Source organism: Chelonia mydas, chromosome 7, assembly GCF_015237465.2.
Source record: "Chelonia mydas isolate rCheMyd1 chromosome 7, rCheMyd1.pri.v2, whole genome shotgun sequence".
NCBI lineage: Eukaryota > Metazoa > Chordata > Testudines > Cheloniidae > Chelonia > Chelonia mydas.
Window position 1 is genome coordinate 89,776,462 of NC_057853.1, and position 19,111 is coordinate 89,795,572.

At 43.5% G+C, this 19,111-nt stretch overlaps 2 protein-coding genes across 6 annotated transcripts in view; both read right to left on the reverse strand.

Moving 5' to 3' along the window:
- The window catches only part of LOC102938945 (putative lysosomal acid lipase/cholesteryl ester hydrolase), a 144,104-nt gene that overhangs the window by 99,992 nt on the left and 25,001 nt on the right, over positions 1–19,111 (reverse strand). Inside the window, exon 10 of one of the 5 annotated variants that reach the window (XR_006292533.1) lies at positions 13,855–13,958. The exons of the other annotated variants lie outside the window; for them this stretch is intronic. The gene's annotated coding sequence lies outside the window, so the exon portion shown is untranslated. The remainder of the gene's footprint in view (positions 1–13,854; positions 13,959–19,111) is intronic. 5 annotated transcript variants of the gene reach the window in all.
- Positions 9,165–13,848, reverse strand: CH25H (cholesterol 25-hydroxylase). The gene has a single exon (XM_037905550.2). It carries the CDS (start codon positions 10,420–10,422, stop codon positions 9,535–9,537), a length of 888 nt encoding a protein of 295 aa, XP_037761478.1. The 5' UTR covers positions 10,423–13,848; the 3' UTR covers positions 9,165–9,534.

Genomic DNA, 19,111 nt, shown 5'->3' on the forward strand with positions numbered 1-19,111 from the left:
GGATCCATTTAATCTTCACCCATAAAAATTTTACATTCAGCAACAAATACTTTGTACAAATTATGGGAACAGCCGTGGGTAGTGGGATGGCTCCCCAGTATGCCAACCTCTTCATGTGCCATCTTGAGGAAGAATTTCTGGACAAAAGCATCATAAATCCAATGATAAACCTAAGAAACATCAATTATATATTCATCCTCTGGACAGAAAACCCAGACTCCTCAGATTTCCACCACAACTTCAACAACCAGCACCTATCCATCAAACTCTCTTTAGAACACTCCCGTACCAGCATCAACTTCCTGGATCAGCTTCAACAATAGTACCCTACAGACAACTATATAGAAGAAACGCCAAATTCACCACCCTTACCTTCACAAATTTAAATACACTAAGAAATCTGTTATCTACAGCCAGTCACTCAGATACCACAAAATATGCTCAGAGGAAAAAATCTGGGATATACACCTTAACACACTTAAAACCACCTTCACCAAACAAGGACACTCCACCAGAGAAGTAGATTGTATCATGGAATGGGCCACTCAAATACCCTAAGAGAACCTGCTTCAATACAGAAAAAAGAGCCCACCAACTGCACACCCCCTAGTTGATACTTACCACCCCACACAGGAACCTATACAAGGTTTCATTAAACAACTACAACCCATACTTGTGATGGGGACCACATCCTGAAAGAACTTTCTTGAACCCCTTGTTCTGGCCTTCAGATAACAACCACACCTTACCAAGCTCATCGTCAGAAGCAAGGTTCCCACAGACCAGACCCTGCCATAAAAACAGATGCAAAACTTCCAGAAATATCTCCATTGCTATGACACACCTTTCAAGATTAATGGGTCCTACATCACTTGTTGTGATAGGCATGTGCACTAAGTGCCCCAATAACAACTATGTGGGTGAAACCAAACAATCACTATGTTCTTGAATGAACTTACATACAAAAATGATAAAAAGGGAAAAACCACCATATCACCTGTGGGTTAATATTTTTCACAAAACAATCACTATATATTTGACCTCTCAGTCTTCATCCTCAAAGGAAGCCTGCACAAAACCCTCAAAAGATGAGCCTAGGAGCTTAAATTCATAACTTTGCTAGACACTAAAAATCATGGTTTTAATAAAGACACTAGATTTATGGCTTATTATAACAATCTATAACCCACTAACCCACCTTTTTTGTCCTATGACTGCAAAGATGTTAACTGGGTACTTCACCTTAAATGGTCTCTTGCAATGTGTGTTAATTTATGCTAAACAATTTGTTCCACCATGTAGCTAATGGTGACACTCTGAGTACTTTTCCCAGACCTGGAGATCTTGGTGTAGCTCAAAAGCATGTCTTTCACCAACAGAAGTAGGTCCAATAAAATATATTACTTCTCCCACATTGTCTCTCTAATATGTATGCATCTATTTTTAGCTATTGTCTAGCTTTTACCCTGTTTATTCAGTGTCTTTATTTTTGTACGTTTCCTGTGTTGGGACAGAGGAAGCATGCAGAGATGTCTCCCATGTTGTCATAGGATAATTCAGAGTTCTAGATTATGACATTCAGGTTTATGGTCATTGTAGACTGGTATATCAACTAACAGATGCCTTTGCATGGCTTTAGGCAAAGGAAGGGTGAATCCAAACTGCTATTTCTGCCCTGCTTTGTCTGTTTTTGTTAATATAACAACAGGCTCATAGGAACCAAAATGTAATCAGTCCTTGTGTCAAGGAAAACCAAGTGGAGATAAAAGGTTAACGTGCAACCAAATGCATTCTTTTTTCTCCATATATCCATTCAGTGAATTAGTGAATGATTCTTCTCAATTTCCATCTTTTACATTTTGGGTCTATACAATTGGGCTCAGGTTGTCCCACCTACCATTTATGTAGCAACCGATATCTGCTGTACTCAAAGACCCACACCTGAAAAGGTGGCTATTTTCTAAAGGTAATAGTTCTTTTCTTATTAATTGTGTGTTTAATATATACTTACTTATAGACATGCTGGCCAGACTAGGTGTACCTCAGGGGACTCGATTGGGACTGAGATCCTAGCCCCATTGAATTCAGTGTGAGTTTTGCCATTGACCAGCAAGCCAGGACTTCACCTGGGAATTCTGGAGACCTGAGTTATATTTTTATCAATATCACCAATCTCCACTGTGACCTTGGGCAAATACTTTCATTTCTCCCCATCTCTAAAGAGAATGATGATGCTTATGCACCCTGGCATAGGTTTTGAAATCTATTTAATAAAAGCAATAATAAATATTTGTTACAACTAAAGTGAATTCCATGCGACTACTCTGTTTGTGCATGTGTTCTGTATTACCTGTGCAGCTTCTTAGTAATTAATATATTTCTTTCCCTTCTCATTTAATGAGTAACTATTTTCTCCCCACTTCTGTCTATAATTTACTGCGTTCTTTTGCAGTTAAAATGAGTTTCCTGTAGGAAATCTACTCCCTTATTGTTAAATAAAACTTCTTTGTCTGAGCATTTATTCTGGATATTAATATTGAACCCTTGTATATTTCAAGGCCACTTTAAAAATGTCTCTGACTATCCTTATTATCTACCATTATTGGGTAATAGAGTTTTCCTCTCAAACCAGGTGAAGTCTCATGAGCTGCTGCATCTACCTCAGCATGCATCATTTTGGACTGCTCCAATACAGTGGACTTAGGGAATCAGGATCTCACTAGTCAGGGCTGTAAGGTCTTCTCTCTTTCTTGCTTTGCACAAGTAGTTCTTTTTGAGAAGTATAGGTCTTGAAGGCATTCACCTCACCCAACCAGGTGAGAAGAGCGGTCAATAGGACCTATCCACTGCTACTGTCTGTAATACCCCCAGAGAGAAGTAGGAATACAGCTCTGGATGGGGACTCTGACCATATTTTTATTTATTTTAGTAAAAGGTCACCTACCCAGATGGAATCTAGCTCTTGTTGCTGCCATTGGCACTTGGCAAAGGGGTTACTTAAGGAAAAGGAAAGCAGGCAAGAGCATTAACTTTTTTAATTTGACGCTGCCGGAATTTGTATTTCACTTGGGGCAAAAATACAACCTTAGTTTGTATTCTTACCCAATCTCAGAGACTGGGACTGGGCTTGATTAGCGGGTGTAAGGCCTCCAAAAAATTCCAACAGCTGCTACAGGAAGTGGTATTGACTATTCAGGATGTGGCACTTTCCCCTCTCAGGGTATGTCTGCAATGCAATCAAGGATTGCTGTTCCTTAGACACACTGAAGACAGTAACTGCAGTATAGCTGCAACAGCTGGGCGGCAGCAAGGGTTAACCTTCCAAGTATGTACCCTAGGCAGGATTGTATTTGGGAGGTTACCAGGTGACACTGCCCCTGCTGCTGGTACTAGGGCTAGTGCTCTCTTCGGTGTGCCTAAGGAGCAGCAATCCTTGATTGCATTGTAGATGTACCCTGAGAGGGAAAAGTACAATATCGTCAATAGTCAGCATGGGCTGCAATCACACCTCTTGACTCCAGTGTTGACATACCTTGAGTCTGTGACAATACCTTGGCATAGTGCTGAAGGCAACACCAACAGCACAGTGCCCTCTTTTGCGGGGGAGAGAGATAGTTAAAAGCCTGACGTCTGTAGCTCTTAAATATTCCATGGCACGTTTTGCCAGAGTTAGGAGGGTTAGCTCCAGGGTCCTGGACAAATTTCAGTTGAGGTAACACACTTGGCTTACATAAGTGTGGTACCTGTAATTCCAATTGTATGTGTATTCTTCACTGCCTGGGCTGCACTGCTGTGTAATGGTGCCACTAACTGCTTGGTTCTGGGGTGGAGAGAGTGATTCCTGTTTGATTGCTTAATGGATCTGTGAATGGATGAACAGGCCCTTTATGTTTTAAGGGGCAAGTCATCTGAGATCAAGTCACCTCTCCATGATGTTCATGGGAGAAAAAAAAACATTGACCCTGTAAAAACAACGAGGAGTCCGGTGGCACCTTAAAGACTAACATTTATTTGGGCATAAGCTTTTGTGAGTAAAAAACCCACTTCTTCAGATGCATGGAGTGAAAATTACAGATACAGGCATAAATATATATTGGCACATGAAGAGAAGGGAGTTACCTTACAAGTGGAGAACCAATGTTGAAGGCCAATTCAGTCAGGGTAGACGTAGTCCACTCCCAATAATAGATGAGGAAGCGTCAATACCAAGAGAGGAAAAATTGCTTTTGTAGTGAGCCAACCACTCCCAGTCCCTATTCAAGCCCAAATTGATGGTATTAAGTTTGCAAATGAATTGTAGCTCAGCAGTTTCTTAGAAGTCTGTTTTTGGAGTTTTTTTTGTTGAAGTATGGCTACTTTTAAGTCTGTTATTGAGTGTCCAGGAACATTGAAGTGTTATCCTACTGGCTTTTGTATGTTACCATTCCTGATGTCTGATTTGCATTTATCAGACATCCATTTATCCTTTAACATAGAGACTGTCCGGTTTGGCCAATGTACATGGCAGAGGGGCATTGCTGGCACATGATGGCCTATATAACATTAGTAGATGTGCAAGTGAATGAGCCTCTGATGGTGTGGCTGGTGTGCTTGGGTCCTATGATGGTGTCATTAGAGTAGACATGGGGACAGAGAAGACAACGGGGTTTGTTGCAGGGATTGGTTCCTGGGTTAGTGTTTCTGTGGTGTGATGTGTAGTTGCTGGTGAGTATTTGCTTCAGGTTGGGGGGCTGCCTGAGGATTGGCCTGCCTCCCAAGGCTTGTGAGAGTGGGGGATCATTTTCCAGGATAGGTTGTAGATCGTTGATGATATGCTGGAGAAGTTTTAGCTGGGGGCTGTATGTGATGGCCAGTGGTGTTCTGTTATTTTCCTTGTTGGGCCTGCCCTGTAGTAGGTGATTTCTGGGTACCGGTCTTGCTCTGTCAATCTGTTTCCTCACTTCCCCAGGTGAGTACTGCAGTTTTAAGAATGCTTGATAGAGATCTTCTAGGTGTTTGTATCTGTCTGAGGGATTGGAGCAAATGCGGTTGTATCTTAAGGCTTGGCTGTAAACAATGGATCGTGTGATGTCTCCTGGATAGAAGCTGGAGGCATGTAGGTAAGTAGAGCGGTCAGTAGGTTTCCGGTATAGCGTGGTGTTTATGTGACCATCGCTTATTTGCACTGTAGTGTCCAGGAAGTGGATCTCTTGTGTGGACTGGTCCAGGCTGAGGTTGATGGTGGGGTGGAAATCATTGAAATCCAGGTGGAATTTTTCAAGGGCCTCCTTCCTGTCGGTCCACATGATGAAGATGTCATCAGTGTAGCATAAGTAGAGGATGGGTGCTAGAGGATGGGTGCTAGGGGATGAGAGCTGAGGAAGCATTGTTCTAAGTCAGCCATAAAAATGTTGGCATACTGTGGGGCCATGCGGGTACCCATAGCAGTGCCGCTGACTTGAAGGTATAGGTTGTCCCCAAATCTGAAATAGTTGTAGGTGAGGACAAAGTCACAAAGCTCAGCCACCAGTCACAAGTGCAAACAGATGGATTTTAAAAATAAAATGTAGAAGCTATTTGAAGTTGCTCTGAGGTTTGGAATTGTGAAGATGGCTCAACAGACAGAGGCCCAGTGAGAAATGACTATCCGATGGCCATCCTCTCCACTGGTGGTAGCAGAAAGGCTGATCACTTAGCATTTGCCTAGAATACTTTGCTTAACACCCCTACTCTTGCAGCTCAATAATAGGGTTGCCAACTTTATAATCCCTGAAAACCAAACACCCCGGCCCCCTGCCCCACCTGCCTTCCCCGTCCATTGCTCACTTTCTACCCCCACCCCCGTCACTCGCTCTCCCATCCCCCAGGATTCACCTGCTGCCTGCAGAGCTGGGCTGGGAGGAGCTGATGCAGAGCCTGCCTCCCTGCCCAATCAGGGCACAGCAGGAGTCAGTCCCCTGAGTGAGGGGCTGGGGTGGGGAAATCAGGGCACAGTGGGGGGTCCCCGTAGCGAGGGGCTGGGGGGCACAGCAAGCCAGGGGGGCAGACAGGATCCCCCCTTGTCCCCCTCCAGACGGCACCAGTACCTACTCTGGAGCCCGGTCCACGAGCCAGTCAGCTCTCTTCAGCAGAATGGAGGGTGGGAAGAGCAGCGGCTGCTAAACAGAGCTGCTCCTCCAAGCTCCAGCAGCAACTGCTGCTCTTCCCATCCCCAAGTAGCAGAGGCCAGCTTTTACAGCTTTTAGCAGCTGACTGGATACTGCCAGGTTCCCTATTTGACCAGATGTTCCACTCAAAAACCAGACACCTGGCGACCCTAACCAAGTGGGCAAAACACAGCACCTCCACTAGCAGAGACCTCACTGAACTCTAGCATTAACTCAGTATTAATTCAAAGAGAGCACTTACAGAATTACCAGTCTCATTTCCTGTAGCATCTGTTCATAGGTTTTTGTTTTTATTTTTAAACAGAGATACTATCCAAGTATTGGCTTGGCTTAACCTTGTTTAGCACGGAGATCTGACAAGATCACATCATCATATGTCCAATATAATACCGAACTCCCCTTGAAGCCACTGAACATCACCACTAGAAGTTAAGAATTTGGCCATCTGAAGTCAGTGGAAATTTTTCCTGAGTTTAAGAGTAGAGCTTTGAGCCTTGGGTTACTTCAAAGCTGATATACTGGTTAAAGAGAAATCAGAGTTTATAATTTGTCTCTCATTTGCCATAAAAGAGAACACTTCCTCTCCTTGCCCTGCACCCCACAATATTTAAGATTATTATAATCAGGCAAATTAGATGGGTCTTTATTTCTGCTTAGTTAGTGAACACATCAGCTGGTTATATTCTTTTAAAAAAATCTAAGCTTATTTAGTCCCTTTTAAAAACAAAAATGTGATTTTAGGTTAACATCTTTTCAGGGTAACAAAACTGTCATGTTTCATAGATTTTTATATGGAGATATTTCATGAGCAAAACAATCGCCCCAAGCAACTACTAAGAACGTCATATGGCTTCCCTCCAAGCCTTCCGCCCCTCCCCCAAATATTTCCAAAAGCATGCTGCCACCTTTACCATACAACCTGACAGTCTCAAACAGCAACAAAGGCCTTTATTCCAGGTTGGGTTTACTAGAAATCCAGAGCAGGAGCTTTTCAGGATATGCAGTCAGAGGACCAATGCTCTCCTACTTCACTAATAGAACTCCCAGTGAAGTCACTAGGGATTTTGCTGAGAGAGGAGCATGGGATCTGCCCCAGACTTGTATGTTTATATTCTTTTTTAACCCTTTATTTCCGGACTATCCTGACAATGTTATCGATAACTATGTTCTGTGACAGGGTCAGACTGGCCAGACTGCTACAGGAGAGTGCCGGAGGGAAGGTATATTAGCCTCAGGATAAGCAGGTCCCTCTTCCCCTGGTAACTGAGCTGGGGTTATTCCAGGTTAATTAGGACACCTGGAGCCAATTAAGAATCTTCCAGAACAGGTTAAAAGCCTTCCCCAGACAGTCGGGGGGTGATAGACGTTGTGGGAGTGGAGGCGAGCTGAGCAGTGTGGAAGCTGACAAGGATCAGGGAAGAACCCCACAGGTATAGAGGTTGGGGAGACGCCCTACCCTAAACAGGAGCTAGGGACCCTTCCAGGTCCAAAGACCTGAAGAAAAGGACCCTTCTAGAGGGGAGAGACTGAGCTGTGCATTTGCTGTGGTGCTGTCACGCCCAGAAGGGTTACCAGAGACTAGGGGTTATTCTTTCCCCGGCAGGAGGGTCGGGAGGAACCCCGCTCAGGCAAAGTGGGGACAATAAGCCAAGGGGTGTGGGGAAGTAACCCAGGGAAGCTAGCAGCTTTTCCTGGGAACTGGCAGCATGAGGCTGCTACTTGTAGGGTCCCTGGGTTGGGGCCCGGAGTAGAGGGTGGGACCACCCCCTCCTGCCTTTTCCTCTCACTGGATGTCCGCCAAGGAGGCCAGAAGCCTCAGTGAAGCAGTGAGGGCCTAGCAGGCCCAGAAACGGGAAGGCTGCTTGGAGACAGAATTTCCCCACCAACTATAAACCGGGGGAAAATTCTGAGACACAAGACCTGATCCTGACCCACCGCTAGAAGGAAGCGCGGGACCCATCAAGGCAGAGAAGAAGCCCTGTTACAGCTCTTACAAGCCTTAAAGCTTGTTGTGCTTCAACCAATGCCAAGATTCATGAAAATAATGAAAAAATTCCTCAGTTTTGTGGGAATTCCAGTCTGATTCCTAGCCAGGTTTTTGCAAGTCAACAACAAGTAATTTGGTTGGAGGACAGTTACAGGAATTTCAAGTCAGACGCCTATGAAAGGGTCAGTCTACTCTCACGTATATCATAATACAGTGGAAATTATTCAAACTCAAAATCAATATGAGTGGAATTTGGCCCAGATTTTTAGACCGAATTCTACCTTTCTTTGTATCATCAAAAACTGAAAATTATTAAATAAACTCTCTTGACTAGTGCTTTATTTTGGAGGACAAGCAAACTGTCCTATTCTGATATTCAGCATATGTATTTGTCTACATGAACCTAAATATTTTAATAAGAAAACTCCTGCCTCTGAAATCGAAACAAACCCCAAACTGTGCAGACAGAATCAGAGAGACAAGGTGGGTGAGGTAATATCTTTTCCTGGACCAACTTCCGCTGGTGAGAGAGACAAGCATTCAAGCTCTTCAACAGGACATTGTACCAACAGAAGATATTACCTCAGCCCCTCTTGTCTCTCTAAGATCCTCGGACCAACAACAATACTGCATATAGACAGAATCATACATTTTCTGAGGACTAAGGACCAAAATATAAGAAAGCAAAACATAGTTTTAAACAAATATAAAGATTTATTTTCCACTTAAAAAAATAGAGAGTATACTGGGGTATGCAATATAAAGATCCAAATTATTGCAAAGAACAAACAGAATCAGATTAGACATTTCATAGAATCATAGAAGGTTAGGGTTGGAAGGGACCTCAGGAGGTCATCTAGTCCAACCCCCTGCTCAAAGCAGGACCAATCCCCAATTTTTGCCCCAGACCCCTAAATGGTCCCCTCAAGGATTGAACTCACAACCCTGGGTTTAGCAGGCCAATGCTCAAACCACTGAGCTATCCTTCCCCCCATAATGCCATCCAGCAGCAACCTTTTTTAAATAAGATATTTTCTTGGAATTCTTAATGCACACTATGTGCATTGGTTCTATTCATATCACAAGTCATCCTATAACAGTAAGAAAATATTTGTCTCTGTATGTATAAAACACAGTAACACAATATGCTTTATAAAAGCTGGCATAGTCAAAGGAAAGAAGGAAGTGAGAGTTTCTTAATGCTTTCCTTATAATGTGACATTGTTTCCCAACAAGTAGTAACAGACCTTACATATGCAATTCCATAAATATATATACAAACATTAAATTAGATTTGTTATAAAAGATTTCACATTTTATATCTGAGCTCGGGAAAAAATTATACTTTTCTTTTAATTTATTAGCTGTACAAAATTAGCTAGGTAACAGACGAATTCCCTGTTATTGTTGTGAATGTGCGTGAGCAAGTGATCCAAATAGTCTGTCCCAGTGGGTGAAGTAAGGAGCATAGTTACATCTGAACTTCAGGTGATGGAGATCGTGATGCGGAGCTCCTCCATACAGGCCAAATGGTATCAGTCTGTTTGTTGACCATGGAAGTTCATAGCCTGAATGATCCTCCACTGACAGCCAGATATTAACAAGGAAGAAAATCATTTCTGTCAAAGGATGGCATTTCAGCAACACTGGATTTATGGCAGCAAAAAATCCCAGTGAAAGTAACTCCCAAACACTTGAGTACTGTGTGGTAAGAGCAAACGTAGATACATGCTTATGATGAACCTTGTGAAAAGTCTTGTAGAGCCAAGGCACTTTATGATGAAGCAAATGCCACAGAAAATACTGGAAGTCAAAGAGAAGCAGGCAAACAGTTACATCCAGCAAGACTCTCTGCAGCTCTGGAGCCATTGCTGGTAAATCCACTGGTCTCCAGTACCAATGAGCAACTGTCACTGGGAAGATAAAGACAACGTGATGATAGACACATTGAACCATACAAGGTACCATCATTCCCAGAGTTGGATAAATCAGAGGCTGGATTTTGTATTTTCTCACGGCTGGTACTTTAGTGCTTAAGAAGTCCAGTGCAATGTAAGGAAGACAGAAAGCCATGTAAGCTGTAAACGAAAACAGCACTGGAAAGTAAGGTGACTGGATCAGTGGCTCCTTTGCTTTGACAAAGTCCCAGAAAGGCTGCAGAGTGACTGGGTCTAGCCTCTTTTCCATTCCGTAGCTGGGCAGCTCTCTGTGAAGCACGCTGCAGTTCATGTTGATGCTGGCTGAGGCTGCTGTGGTTGTGCTGCTTTTGTAAGACTTTACCCCACCCATTTAGTGACATCACGCCAAACATGGTCACAAGCACTCCAGAAGGAAATCCCTCTCAATCCAGAAGCAACAAAGTGCCCTACAGAGTCAGAGCAGGTAGATCTGTATCATTAGCCCACCTATACTGGAGACTAATTTTGTAAATTGATGACCAGTTACAGGGCAAGGCAATCATTAATATACTAAAAAACCCTCACTGTATTATATGAATGGTAAGTAGAAACAAACTAGTGTGATATCCCTGAACACTAGAAACAGGAGAAAAGGTTGGAGTAGGATTTTCTGTGCTGCTTCACCCCGTACATTTTCAAGAACTGTCATTTTACCATTTTGTAAATCAAAGCAATGGTAGCTCTGCCTCAACACCCGTAGCTACACATTAATCAGGTCAAAGTGTTGTATTTTTCTATAATTCATACTAAAAGATTTACCTGAATTTAAACCCCACATATGACCCCCAAACTCTTTTGAGATGAGAAGGGTAGAAATTGGAATCCAGGTCCACACACATTTTGCAAACAGCCGTTATAGGGCAGGGTTCCCTCACCCTGGATCCTTCTCTGTAAACAGTCCTTACACACTCCCCTGCCAAGGACACCACCATGAGCTTTAGTTTTACCATATGCTATACAAGTCCTTGTCCCTATCAATATGAGGCTTTTACCTTCTGCCCAGACACAGGGCTTGGTTTCCCTGGCCTTTCCTTCCAGCCTTGCCTACCCCACCCCCTTCCCTTTTCACTGTCCTCTCCTGACAAGCTGAATCACTTTAACTGGTTAATCACCTTGTGCTCAATCAATTATCTTCTCAATTTGTCCCATGTGGGGATGTTTAAAAAGTGCACAAAGCGGTGAGTCTGACTTAGGCTACTCACTCCTAATCTCCATAATGGGCACAATCAACCCCCTAAATCAGAACAGCACCAAGCTGTGGAGCTGAATTTCTGCCTTTGGCCCACATCTGTCTAGTTCACAGCGCATATTCAGGTTGTGATCCTGGACCCACTGAAGTAAGTGACATTGACTTAGGCTGGGTGCAAAATTGGGCCCTTGGTTATTTTATTTAAATACATCATCTCACATCAAACTGAGGTGTTTTTGTCAGTCCACATCAAATAGTACAACATTAACGCACACTAGGGAACTTTTAGTGCACACCATCAGGGTCCACACGGGCCAGTCAGCACACAACACATTAGTGCACACTAGAATTTACACCCCTCTGGTGCAGACTAATGCACCATGTGGACAAGCCCCAAGGTTTTGGTGTCCATGTAAAGCAAACTGAAAAACATTTCAGTTACTGAGCACACTATTGAAATAAATACTTTCATACTCTCTCTGTATTTAACTCGTCATTATACACCTAGCTTTTTTCACTCAGTTCATGATGCTGCCAAAGCTTCCATATGCTACAGGATTGTAAATTGGTACCTCACAAAAATCACAGGGTCTTGCTATAGAGATTAGGTAGAAAACCCCATATATTGGAATGAGGCCCTGCAGATGAATACCCACAGAATGCCCACAAGTGCATGACTCCAAAACTCTCTCCCAGTCCCAGCTGCCAGCGGTGAGGCTCACAATGTGGAGCTCCTCTGCACAACCCTAACAGCTTGATGAGGGAAATTCAGACCCTGAAAGATCCACCATCAAGAACAAAATGTTAACAATGAAGAAAATTCTGTATTTGATTTTTTCCCCCAGAATATTTTGATAGGGACCCAAAATCAGCGTTCAAAGCAGAGTGGGTCAAAATTCCATCCTACTGTCCTCAGTTATGGGGATACATCAGAGGGCAGATCCCAATGCACATTAAGCCCCTTACCGGAAAAGGGAGTTGGGGAGCAGGGTAGGCAAGCTCTGTAGGAAAGCAGCTGGAGAGTCATTCAAGGCTTGCCTAAGCTACAGATACTACAATAAAGGAGGGGAAAGGCTTCCCTGTCTTTTATTTTAGAACAAGCCACTAAGCATGATGCAAAAAGGGAAGATAACTGGGGTCCTTACATAAAGACTCACCTCCAAAAAGCTGTGTGAAACAAGCTGTATAATCCCTGTGGTTGAGGTCTGTAAAAACAGCATGTGCTAATAGCTGATGGGCTTGTTCTGAGGTTGTTCAGAAAGCCCCTTTGAGATAACAAGAACTAGATGCAGAGTATTATTTATGAGTGCAGCTGCACCACCTTGTGGCCAAAACCAGATTTCAAATGGCTTTATCAATGACATAAGATTAAGTGGTTTTAAGATAAAAGCTTGTATCAAACAGACTTAGTTATAATGGCTATTTTGGAAGTAAAGATTTGCTTTATGCTGTTATCGGCGAATAATAAAACATTAAAAGTAGTTTCTAATTCAGATGAATTTTCATGAACTGCTGGGACTCAAAGCTGCCAGCAAAATAAATTGTTTCCTCAAAGTTTAACTTAGTCCCAATAACTAATTAAAAAACAAACAAACAAACAAACCCACACATTGATGTAGCTTTGATCACAATCCAAGATTTACTTAGTCCTTCAATTCAGTAATGGCAAAATTGTTTACGCTGTCTATGGCTGAAACTAACAGCTTTAATATCAGATAAGTATTTATGTTTTGCAAGGTGCTGAGTATAGGACATACCTTTTTTATTCCTGTGGTTTTTTGTTTTTTTTTTAAAATACACTCCTACATGCCTTCAGAGGACCAGGAGAAGAAGATAAATCCAAATTCATCTTGCAGACAGCTTCATTGAAAGCTCTAGCCCACAATACTAATGAGAAGCTTTTTGGCCCAGATGTTTTAAAGTGTGTGGACAAAACACATCCTTTTGTATACACAAAACACTTGATGTGGGCACACACATTGGAGTCTGCAAATACTGGACTTATGCATATGCTTCACGTTGCATGTCTATTTTTTTAAATGTAGGCCTGGGTATCTGTTGATTGATTAACTGTGTCTCTAGTCTCTTGCTTTCTTGATCCTGATCACCTCATTAGACTATAAGCCTAACTCAGACTTGGTCTACACGTAAAAGTTTTACCAGTATGACTATTTCAGTTGTGGGAGGGGGGAGGAGTTGACTTTTACTTAAACAGGTACACTGATACAAGCCCTAATGTGGATGCACTTATATCAGTTGAGTTATTCTCCTGCACATACAGGAATCACCTTATACAGATATTACTGCATCCACATTAGGAGGGGTTGTACCACTTCAACTATACTAGTATAGCTGAAATGGCACAACTTTCTATTGTCTTCAAGTCCTCAATAGAAGGAATACCATGTTGCCTTTGCTCCCATACTGGTACATTTTTATGTTGTTCCAAGTTGTTTTATACCCCCAACCCTCAAGTGTCCTAATATTATACAAGTAGTATATGAAAAACAACCTTCCATTTCCAATGGAAAAAGTTTCTTGCAACATCAGAAATTCTTTGTAGAGGAAACTCACCTAAAGCATCAAACATGGTAAGACGACACTGATGGACGGATAAGGACACTCTTTATGGATGCCTGTAACATGACTTCCGCTGCAAGTGATAATGTGGACACTACCTGGAAAGTGAAAAGGAGGGTGACCCAGAAAAACATCATGCAGAACAACAGAGAAAAGTGAAATCCATCAACATGACACTCAGAAGCCCGAATATATCAGCAGAAGACTGAAATAAATGGTGGAAACTAGTGGATGCCCTATGCACCTCAGGGTGCAGGATGCTAAAGAAAGAAGTGTAATAAGCCAGCAGATGACAGCTATGAGAATCAACAGTTGGGAGGAGCACCATCTTGGCAGGAATGTGTGCATAGGGGGTGGGGGGAAGAGCCTTGGTGGAAGGACTGTGTTATTCTGGCTGCGAGTGTGTGTGAACCCAAGGAACAGGACTGTGATGGACACTGCAAGACTGGGGCTGGAGGTGAACACCAGGCCCGTCAACGAGGGGGGAAGGGGGGGCAATTGAGCACCTCCAGAGGTGGAGAAAGGAATTATGCCATTGGGATTTTTTTTTCCTTTTACTGTTTCACTGTTGCTGTTGAATTCTCTTAAGTTCCCCATACCCGTTTAGTCTGTTGCTCTGAACCCATTTCCATGCCTAATAGTCTTTTATATAAATGGTCTTAGAACTCGTGTTTAGGTTTTTGCGTCGGGGCTTCAGGCTCCACGTAAGCAAAGGGTGGTCCCCTGCACAACCCAAAGAGAAATAGGTGCAGGCACGTGCTACCTTAGGACAGGAGTTCCCAGACATTTGTTTTATCCAAAGGGGCAATAAGGTAGTAGTCTGCCGTAGAGGAATTGCCAGGGTGTTACCAGGGGCTTGTCTCCGATCTGCAGAGGGCTCCCCAGAGCAAGCTAATCTTGCTAACCCTTGGAAGGACACGGATACAGCCTTCTGCTCAAAGATGGACAACACAAGCAGTAATTCTTCAAAAACAAAATAATATTTATTTAGAAGAAATGAGTAGTTAACAGTGTATCTAATAAAGCAAGAAAGAATACATAAAACATAGTAAAACACAACAGAATTACATTTGAAGAGTCATATAATAAAGCAAAGAAACAAAATTAAAAAAACCAACAACACAGAATACACAGGACATACAGACCATATAGCAGTTACACTGTAATAGGCATATACAGACCCTGCATACACAAAGGCCTTAGTGTTAATGTTATAATCCGATGGTGTTGTTTAATTTAATGTAGTATGCATGACCTTTACATGCACATAAAAGAGACTATTTCAATGTTACAGATTTAATTAAATCATTTGCTTAACACTAACATCCTGTGAGCGGTGATCAGCCGGTCATGCGGGATGGGTGGGGTGGATCTCACTCAGACACAGGCATCCAGCTTCACTGACAGGCATGCCCAATCATTCCTTTTTACGAGAGACAAAAATCACACTTACTTCTACTTTTTGTAAAGCCCTCTGATATGGTTCCTAAAGGTCATCCTGCTCTATCACAAAAGGAAGGAGATGCTGTTGGGGCTTCAGCGATGTCTTCTTCACGCTGTCTCGGTAGCCTTGGTATCTGCTGCCTTAGAGGCTTCTGTAGCTACTGTGTTCTAAAGCTGCTGCCCTCTGGAAGATTCTGCTGCCGCTGCTTCTGCAGGTAGCTGCTTTCTGCAATCTTCTCAAGATGCTGTTACAGTTGTCTCAGCTGATGTTCTCGCTGCTTCTTGAGGCTTCTGATCTTCACAAACCGCCAAAACTCCATGACTAAGTCTGCTGTCAGCCTTATCTACAGGAACTCTTCACTTAAAGTCAATGTTAAGTTGCTGATCAATTAGGGAACATGCGCGTTTAAAGTTGCGAAATGCTCCCTTCTAACGGTCGTCGCTTGGCCACTGCCTGTTTTGTCCACTGCTTGCAGGAAGAGCAGCCCGTTGCAGCTAGCTGGTGGGTGGTTGGAACCAGGGTGGACCACCAGCCCCCCATCAGCCCCCCGCTCCCCTAAATTCCCTGTGCAGCAGCTGTCCCTCCCCCCACTGCCATGTACTGCTCCTGCCCTCTTTGCCTTGGAGCCACTCCCAGAGACTCCTTCTTGCTATGGGGGGGAAGAAGGGGGCTAATGCCAGGGTGTCTCCCTCTTCCCCCTGCTCCTGCACCCTGCTTACCCCATCTCCATAGAGTAGGGGGGACACACAATGGAGGGAGCTTCTAGGCAGTAGCTGCGGTCTCAGGAAGCTGATTTAATTAAAAAGGCAGTGTACTGAAGCCTGGGGTCAGCTACTTGATGGGGAAATGTGCATTTTTTTCTCTCACACACAGGGTGTGTCTCTGTCTCCCCTCCCTCCTCTGCTGCCTTGTAGAGTGTGAGAGTTAACCCTTGAGGGCTCAGTCAATTGCTAGTTCATTTAGCAGTAAGGCATTCCCTGGGAAATGTCCCACCCTCTTGACTCCACCACCTCAACCAAGCTTCACAATCATCATCGCTATGTACCAGTATTAAATTGTTTGTTTAAAACTTATACTGTGTGTGCGTTTGTATATATATAATATAGTCTTTTGTCTGGTGAAGAAAAATTTCCCTAGAACCTAACCCCCTCATTTATATTAATTCTTATGGGGAAATTGGATTCGCTTAATGTCACATTTTTCAGGAACATAACTACAGCGTTAAGTGAGGAGTTCCTGTACTGGCTGCTCTTGCAAGGTCTGCTCATTAACATAATGTATTAGCCTGGCTCAGCCAATCAGCTTCCTGTACTTATCATATTTCTAGATCATTCCTATTACATCATACCTATAGATAGCTAAGCTCCTCTCTTTGATGCCATCTTGAGCAGAGCTCCTCCCTCTGATCTATTTTTAGATAGCAAAGCTCTTCTCTAGGAATTGTGGGAACTTTCCATACCCTAACCCTGTGTCTTTCAGAGAGGATTATTGCGTCCACCATTTTGAATTTCTAACTTTAAACTATCACTAATTACTATTTATCTAAAGCCTTAATCTTAAAACTAACTACTGTTTTGTGCAAGTCAGTGTCCTGATACTGTCACCACCTTAATTTTTTCAATAGGCAGAGGTGAAATTTCTACAATATTTAAACCCCTTTTTTTCAGTTTTTCTCTGCTGGTTCTATCAAGGTGCTGCAAGGTTTTTCAAAACAGCTAAAAGCAAAATCATGTTACAAGACCAGACTAGAATGAAGGTGCAGTGTCAAAAATTACACAGAAAATTTAATGATGTCTTTTCAGCCATCAGGTGCTATTTGAGCTATCTATTGTGGTACACTACAACTGGCTGAAACCCTCTGTGAATGCCCAGTGCACAGACCCTGACCCTACACTGGAACCCTGGGTAACCACCCAATCTCTGCTGAGATACTCATAGGGGTCCTGTATTATAGTCTCCCCCAGTTCCAACACACAACCCCTAAACCATGTTCCTTGGTCAGAAAGCCCAACATGACTGTGGCCTGACGAAGATGGGGATAGTGAGCATGAGTAAATGCTTGATGTGGCATCAGGGAAGGCTCAGCAGGAGAGCATTCCCGTGACTCACACCTGGCTCCAGTCTCAACCCTAAGAGCAGATAACAGCAGGTGCAGACTGATCAGATGGCTGAAAGACTATTTGAAAAACCTGCAGCAGGATGCAGGGATGCATCCTTTTAAGGGGGGGGCAGCAAGTGAGGAGATGGGAATAATGTAAGGCAGCAGATGGCACCTAAGGGCATTCAGCCAAGTCCTGGAGGAGCAACAGCCTAGAGGGGCAAGAAGCTGGAGGATTTCAGGACAGTTGAGAGCAGCTGGGGGTGAGTGTACCACATTAGCAGGCTTGTATGCATAGGTGGGCATCGGTGAGGAGGAAGGACTGTGTTGCCCTGGATGAGTGTGTCTAAGCTCGGGGAAAAGGACTGTGATAGACACTACTAGACTGGGGCTGGTGATAAACATTTTGGCCACAGGCTTCCTGAGGAAAGGTGAAGGTTGAGTAGTTGTGCACCCCACCAGGCCACAAGTCCAAACTGAGGAGCCACCTCACCAGGTTAACATATCTCAATTCTGTGTGCACCACTGGTGGGATTAGAGGCCTCAAGTGGGGAAGACTGTTTTGGGCACCTCCAGAGACGGGTGACGGGACTGTGCTATTGTTTCACTCTTGCTGTTAAATTCCTTTAAGTCCCCATCGCCTTTTGGCCCATTTATCTGTACCCATTCCCTCTAATATTCTTTTATATATATATAGTCTCAGAACCTCTGTATGAGCTATTGGTTTTTGTGTCAGGGGCTTCCAGCTCCACGTAAACAAAGGGGGGTCTATGCCCAATCCGAAGAGAAATAGGTGCAGGCATGTGCTACCTTAGGACATTTATCAGCACCTGTGTCCAGCACAAAGAAGGAGGGGGTGGTACGGAAGATTTTATATCATTTTAAATACAGTACACTCCCCTAGAATAATTTTCCTGCCCCCACCCAGCATATATGGCATGCTTTTTCCCATTCCATGTATTCAAGCACATCCTGCTGCCAGCAGATATACCTCCACAGGAACAGAGGCAGTTGTGGAGTTTATAATCCCTATCCCAGTCCCTGCAAAGAACAGAAACTTTGCAGAGGCTCCTGTGGAACATGGGATGCTGCTTTTGTGCTGCCTCCACTCATGCTGGGACTCCCCAGGGCAGCAACCTAGGGAAAGTTGATAGTTTGTGGACCCAGCTACCCAAATGCTCATTCTCTACTTTACTCACAACATGAACTTGCTGAGTTTAAGATCAAACATGTTCCAAAGGGGGAAACCCTAATGTTCAAATGTAATTTGCAGCTCATGTTCAGTGTATGGAGACAATAAATGAAATTCATGTTCTCTATCTCAGAGAGAGTCTTGAGACTAGGCCACTGCATAGCAACATTGTTATTCACTGTATATCAGATTAACAGACAACGGGGTAATGGGATTGTGACTACGAGTGTGAAGAAGGAAGCCTTTTCCCCAGGTCACTGGTGTGAGGAGAAGTCATAACCTACCGTATGGAGGCTTAAAAACCATGTGTTGGGGTCTCAGTCTGGTTCCTGTGAACACGTTATCAAAATTGGCACCCTTCTTGAAAGTCTCACATGAGAAGCCAGAGACTAAATGAACGATCTATTAGCTCTAGAGAGTGACCCTTTCACGACTGGGGTGAAGTGTGCATGGGCGTTTAGTCTGCTACCTTATCCCTACATTGTATCCGTCCTGGACACCTATGTCAATGAAATAT

Excerpts from the sequence above, each read along its gene's own strand:
- CH25H (XM_037905550.2), bottom strand. The coding sequence starts at position 10,422 with ATGGGTGGGGTAAAGTCTTACAAAAGCAGCACAACCACAGCAGCCTCA.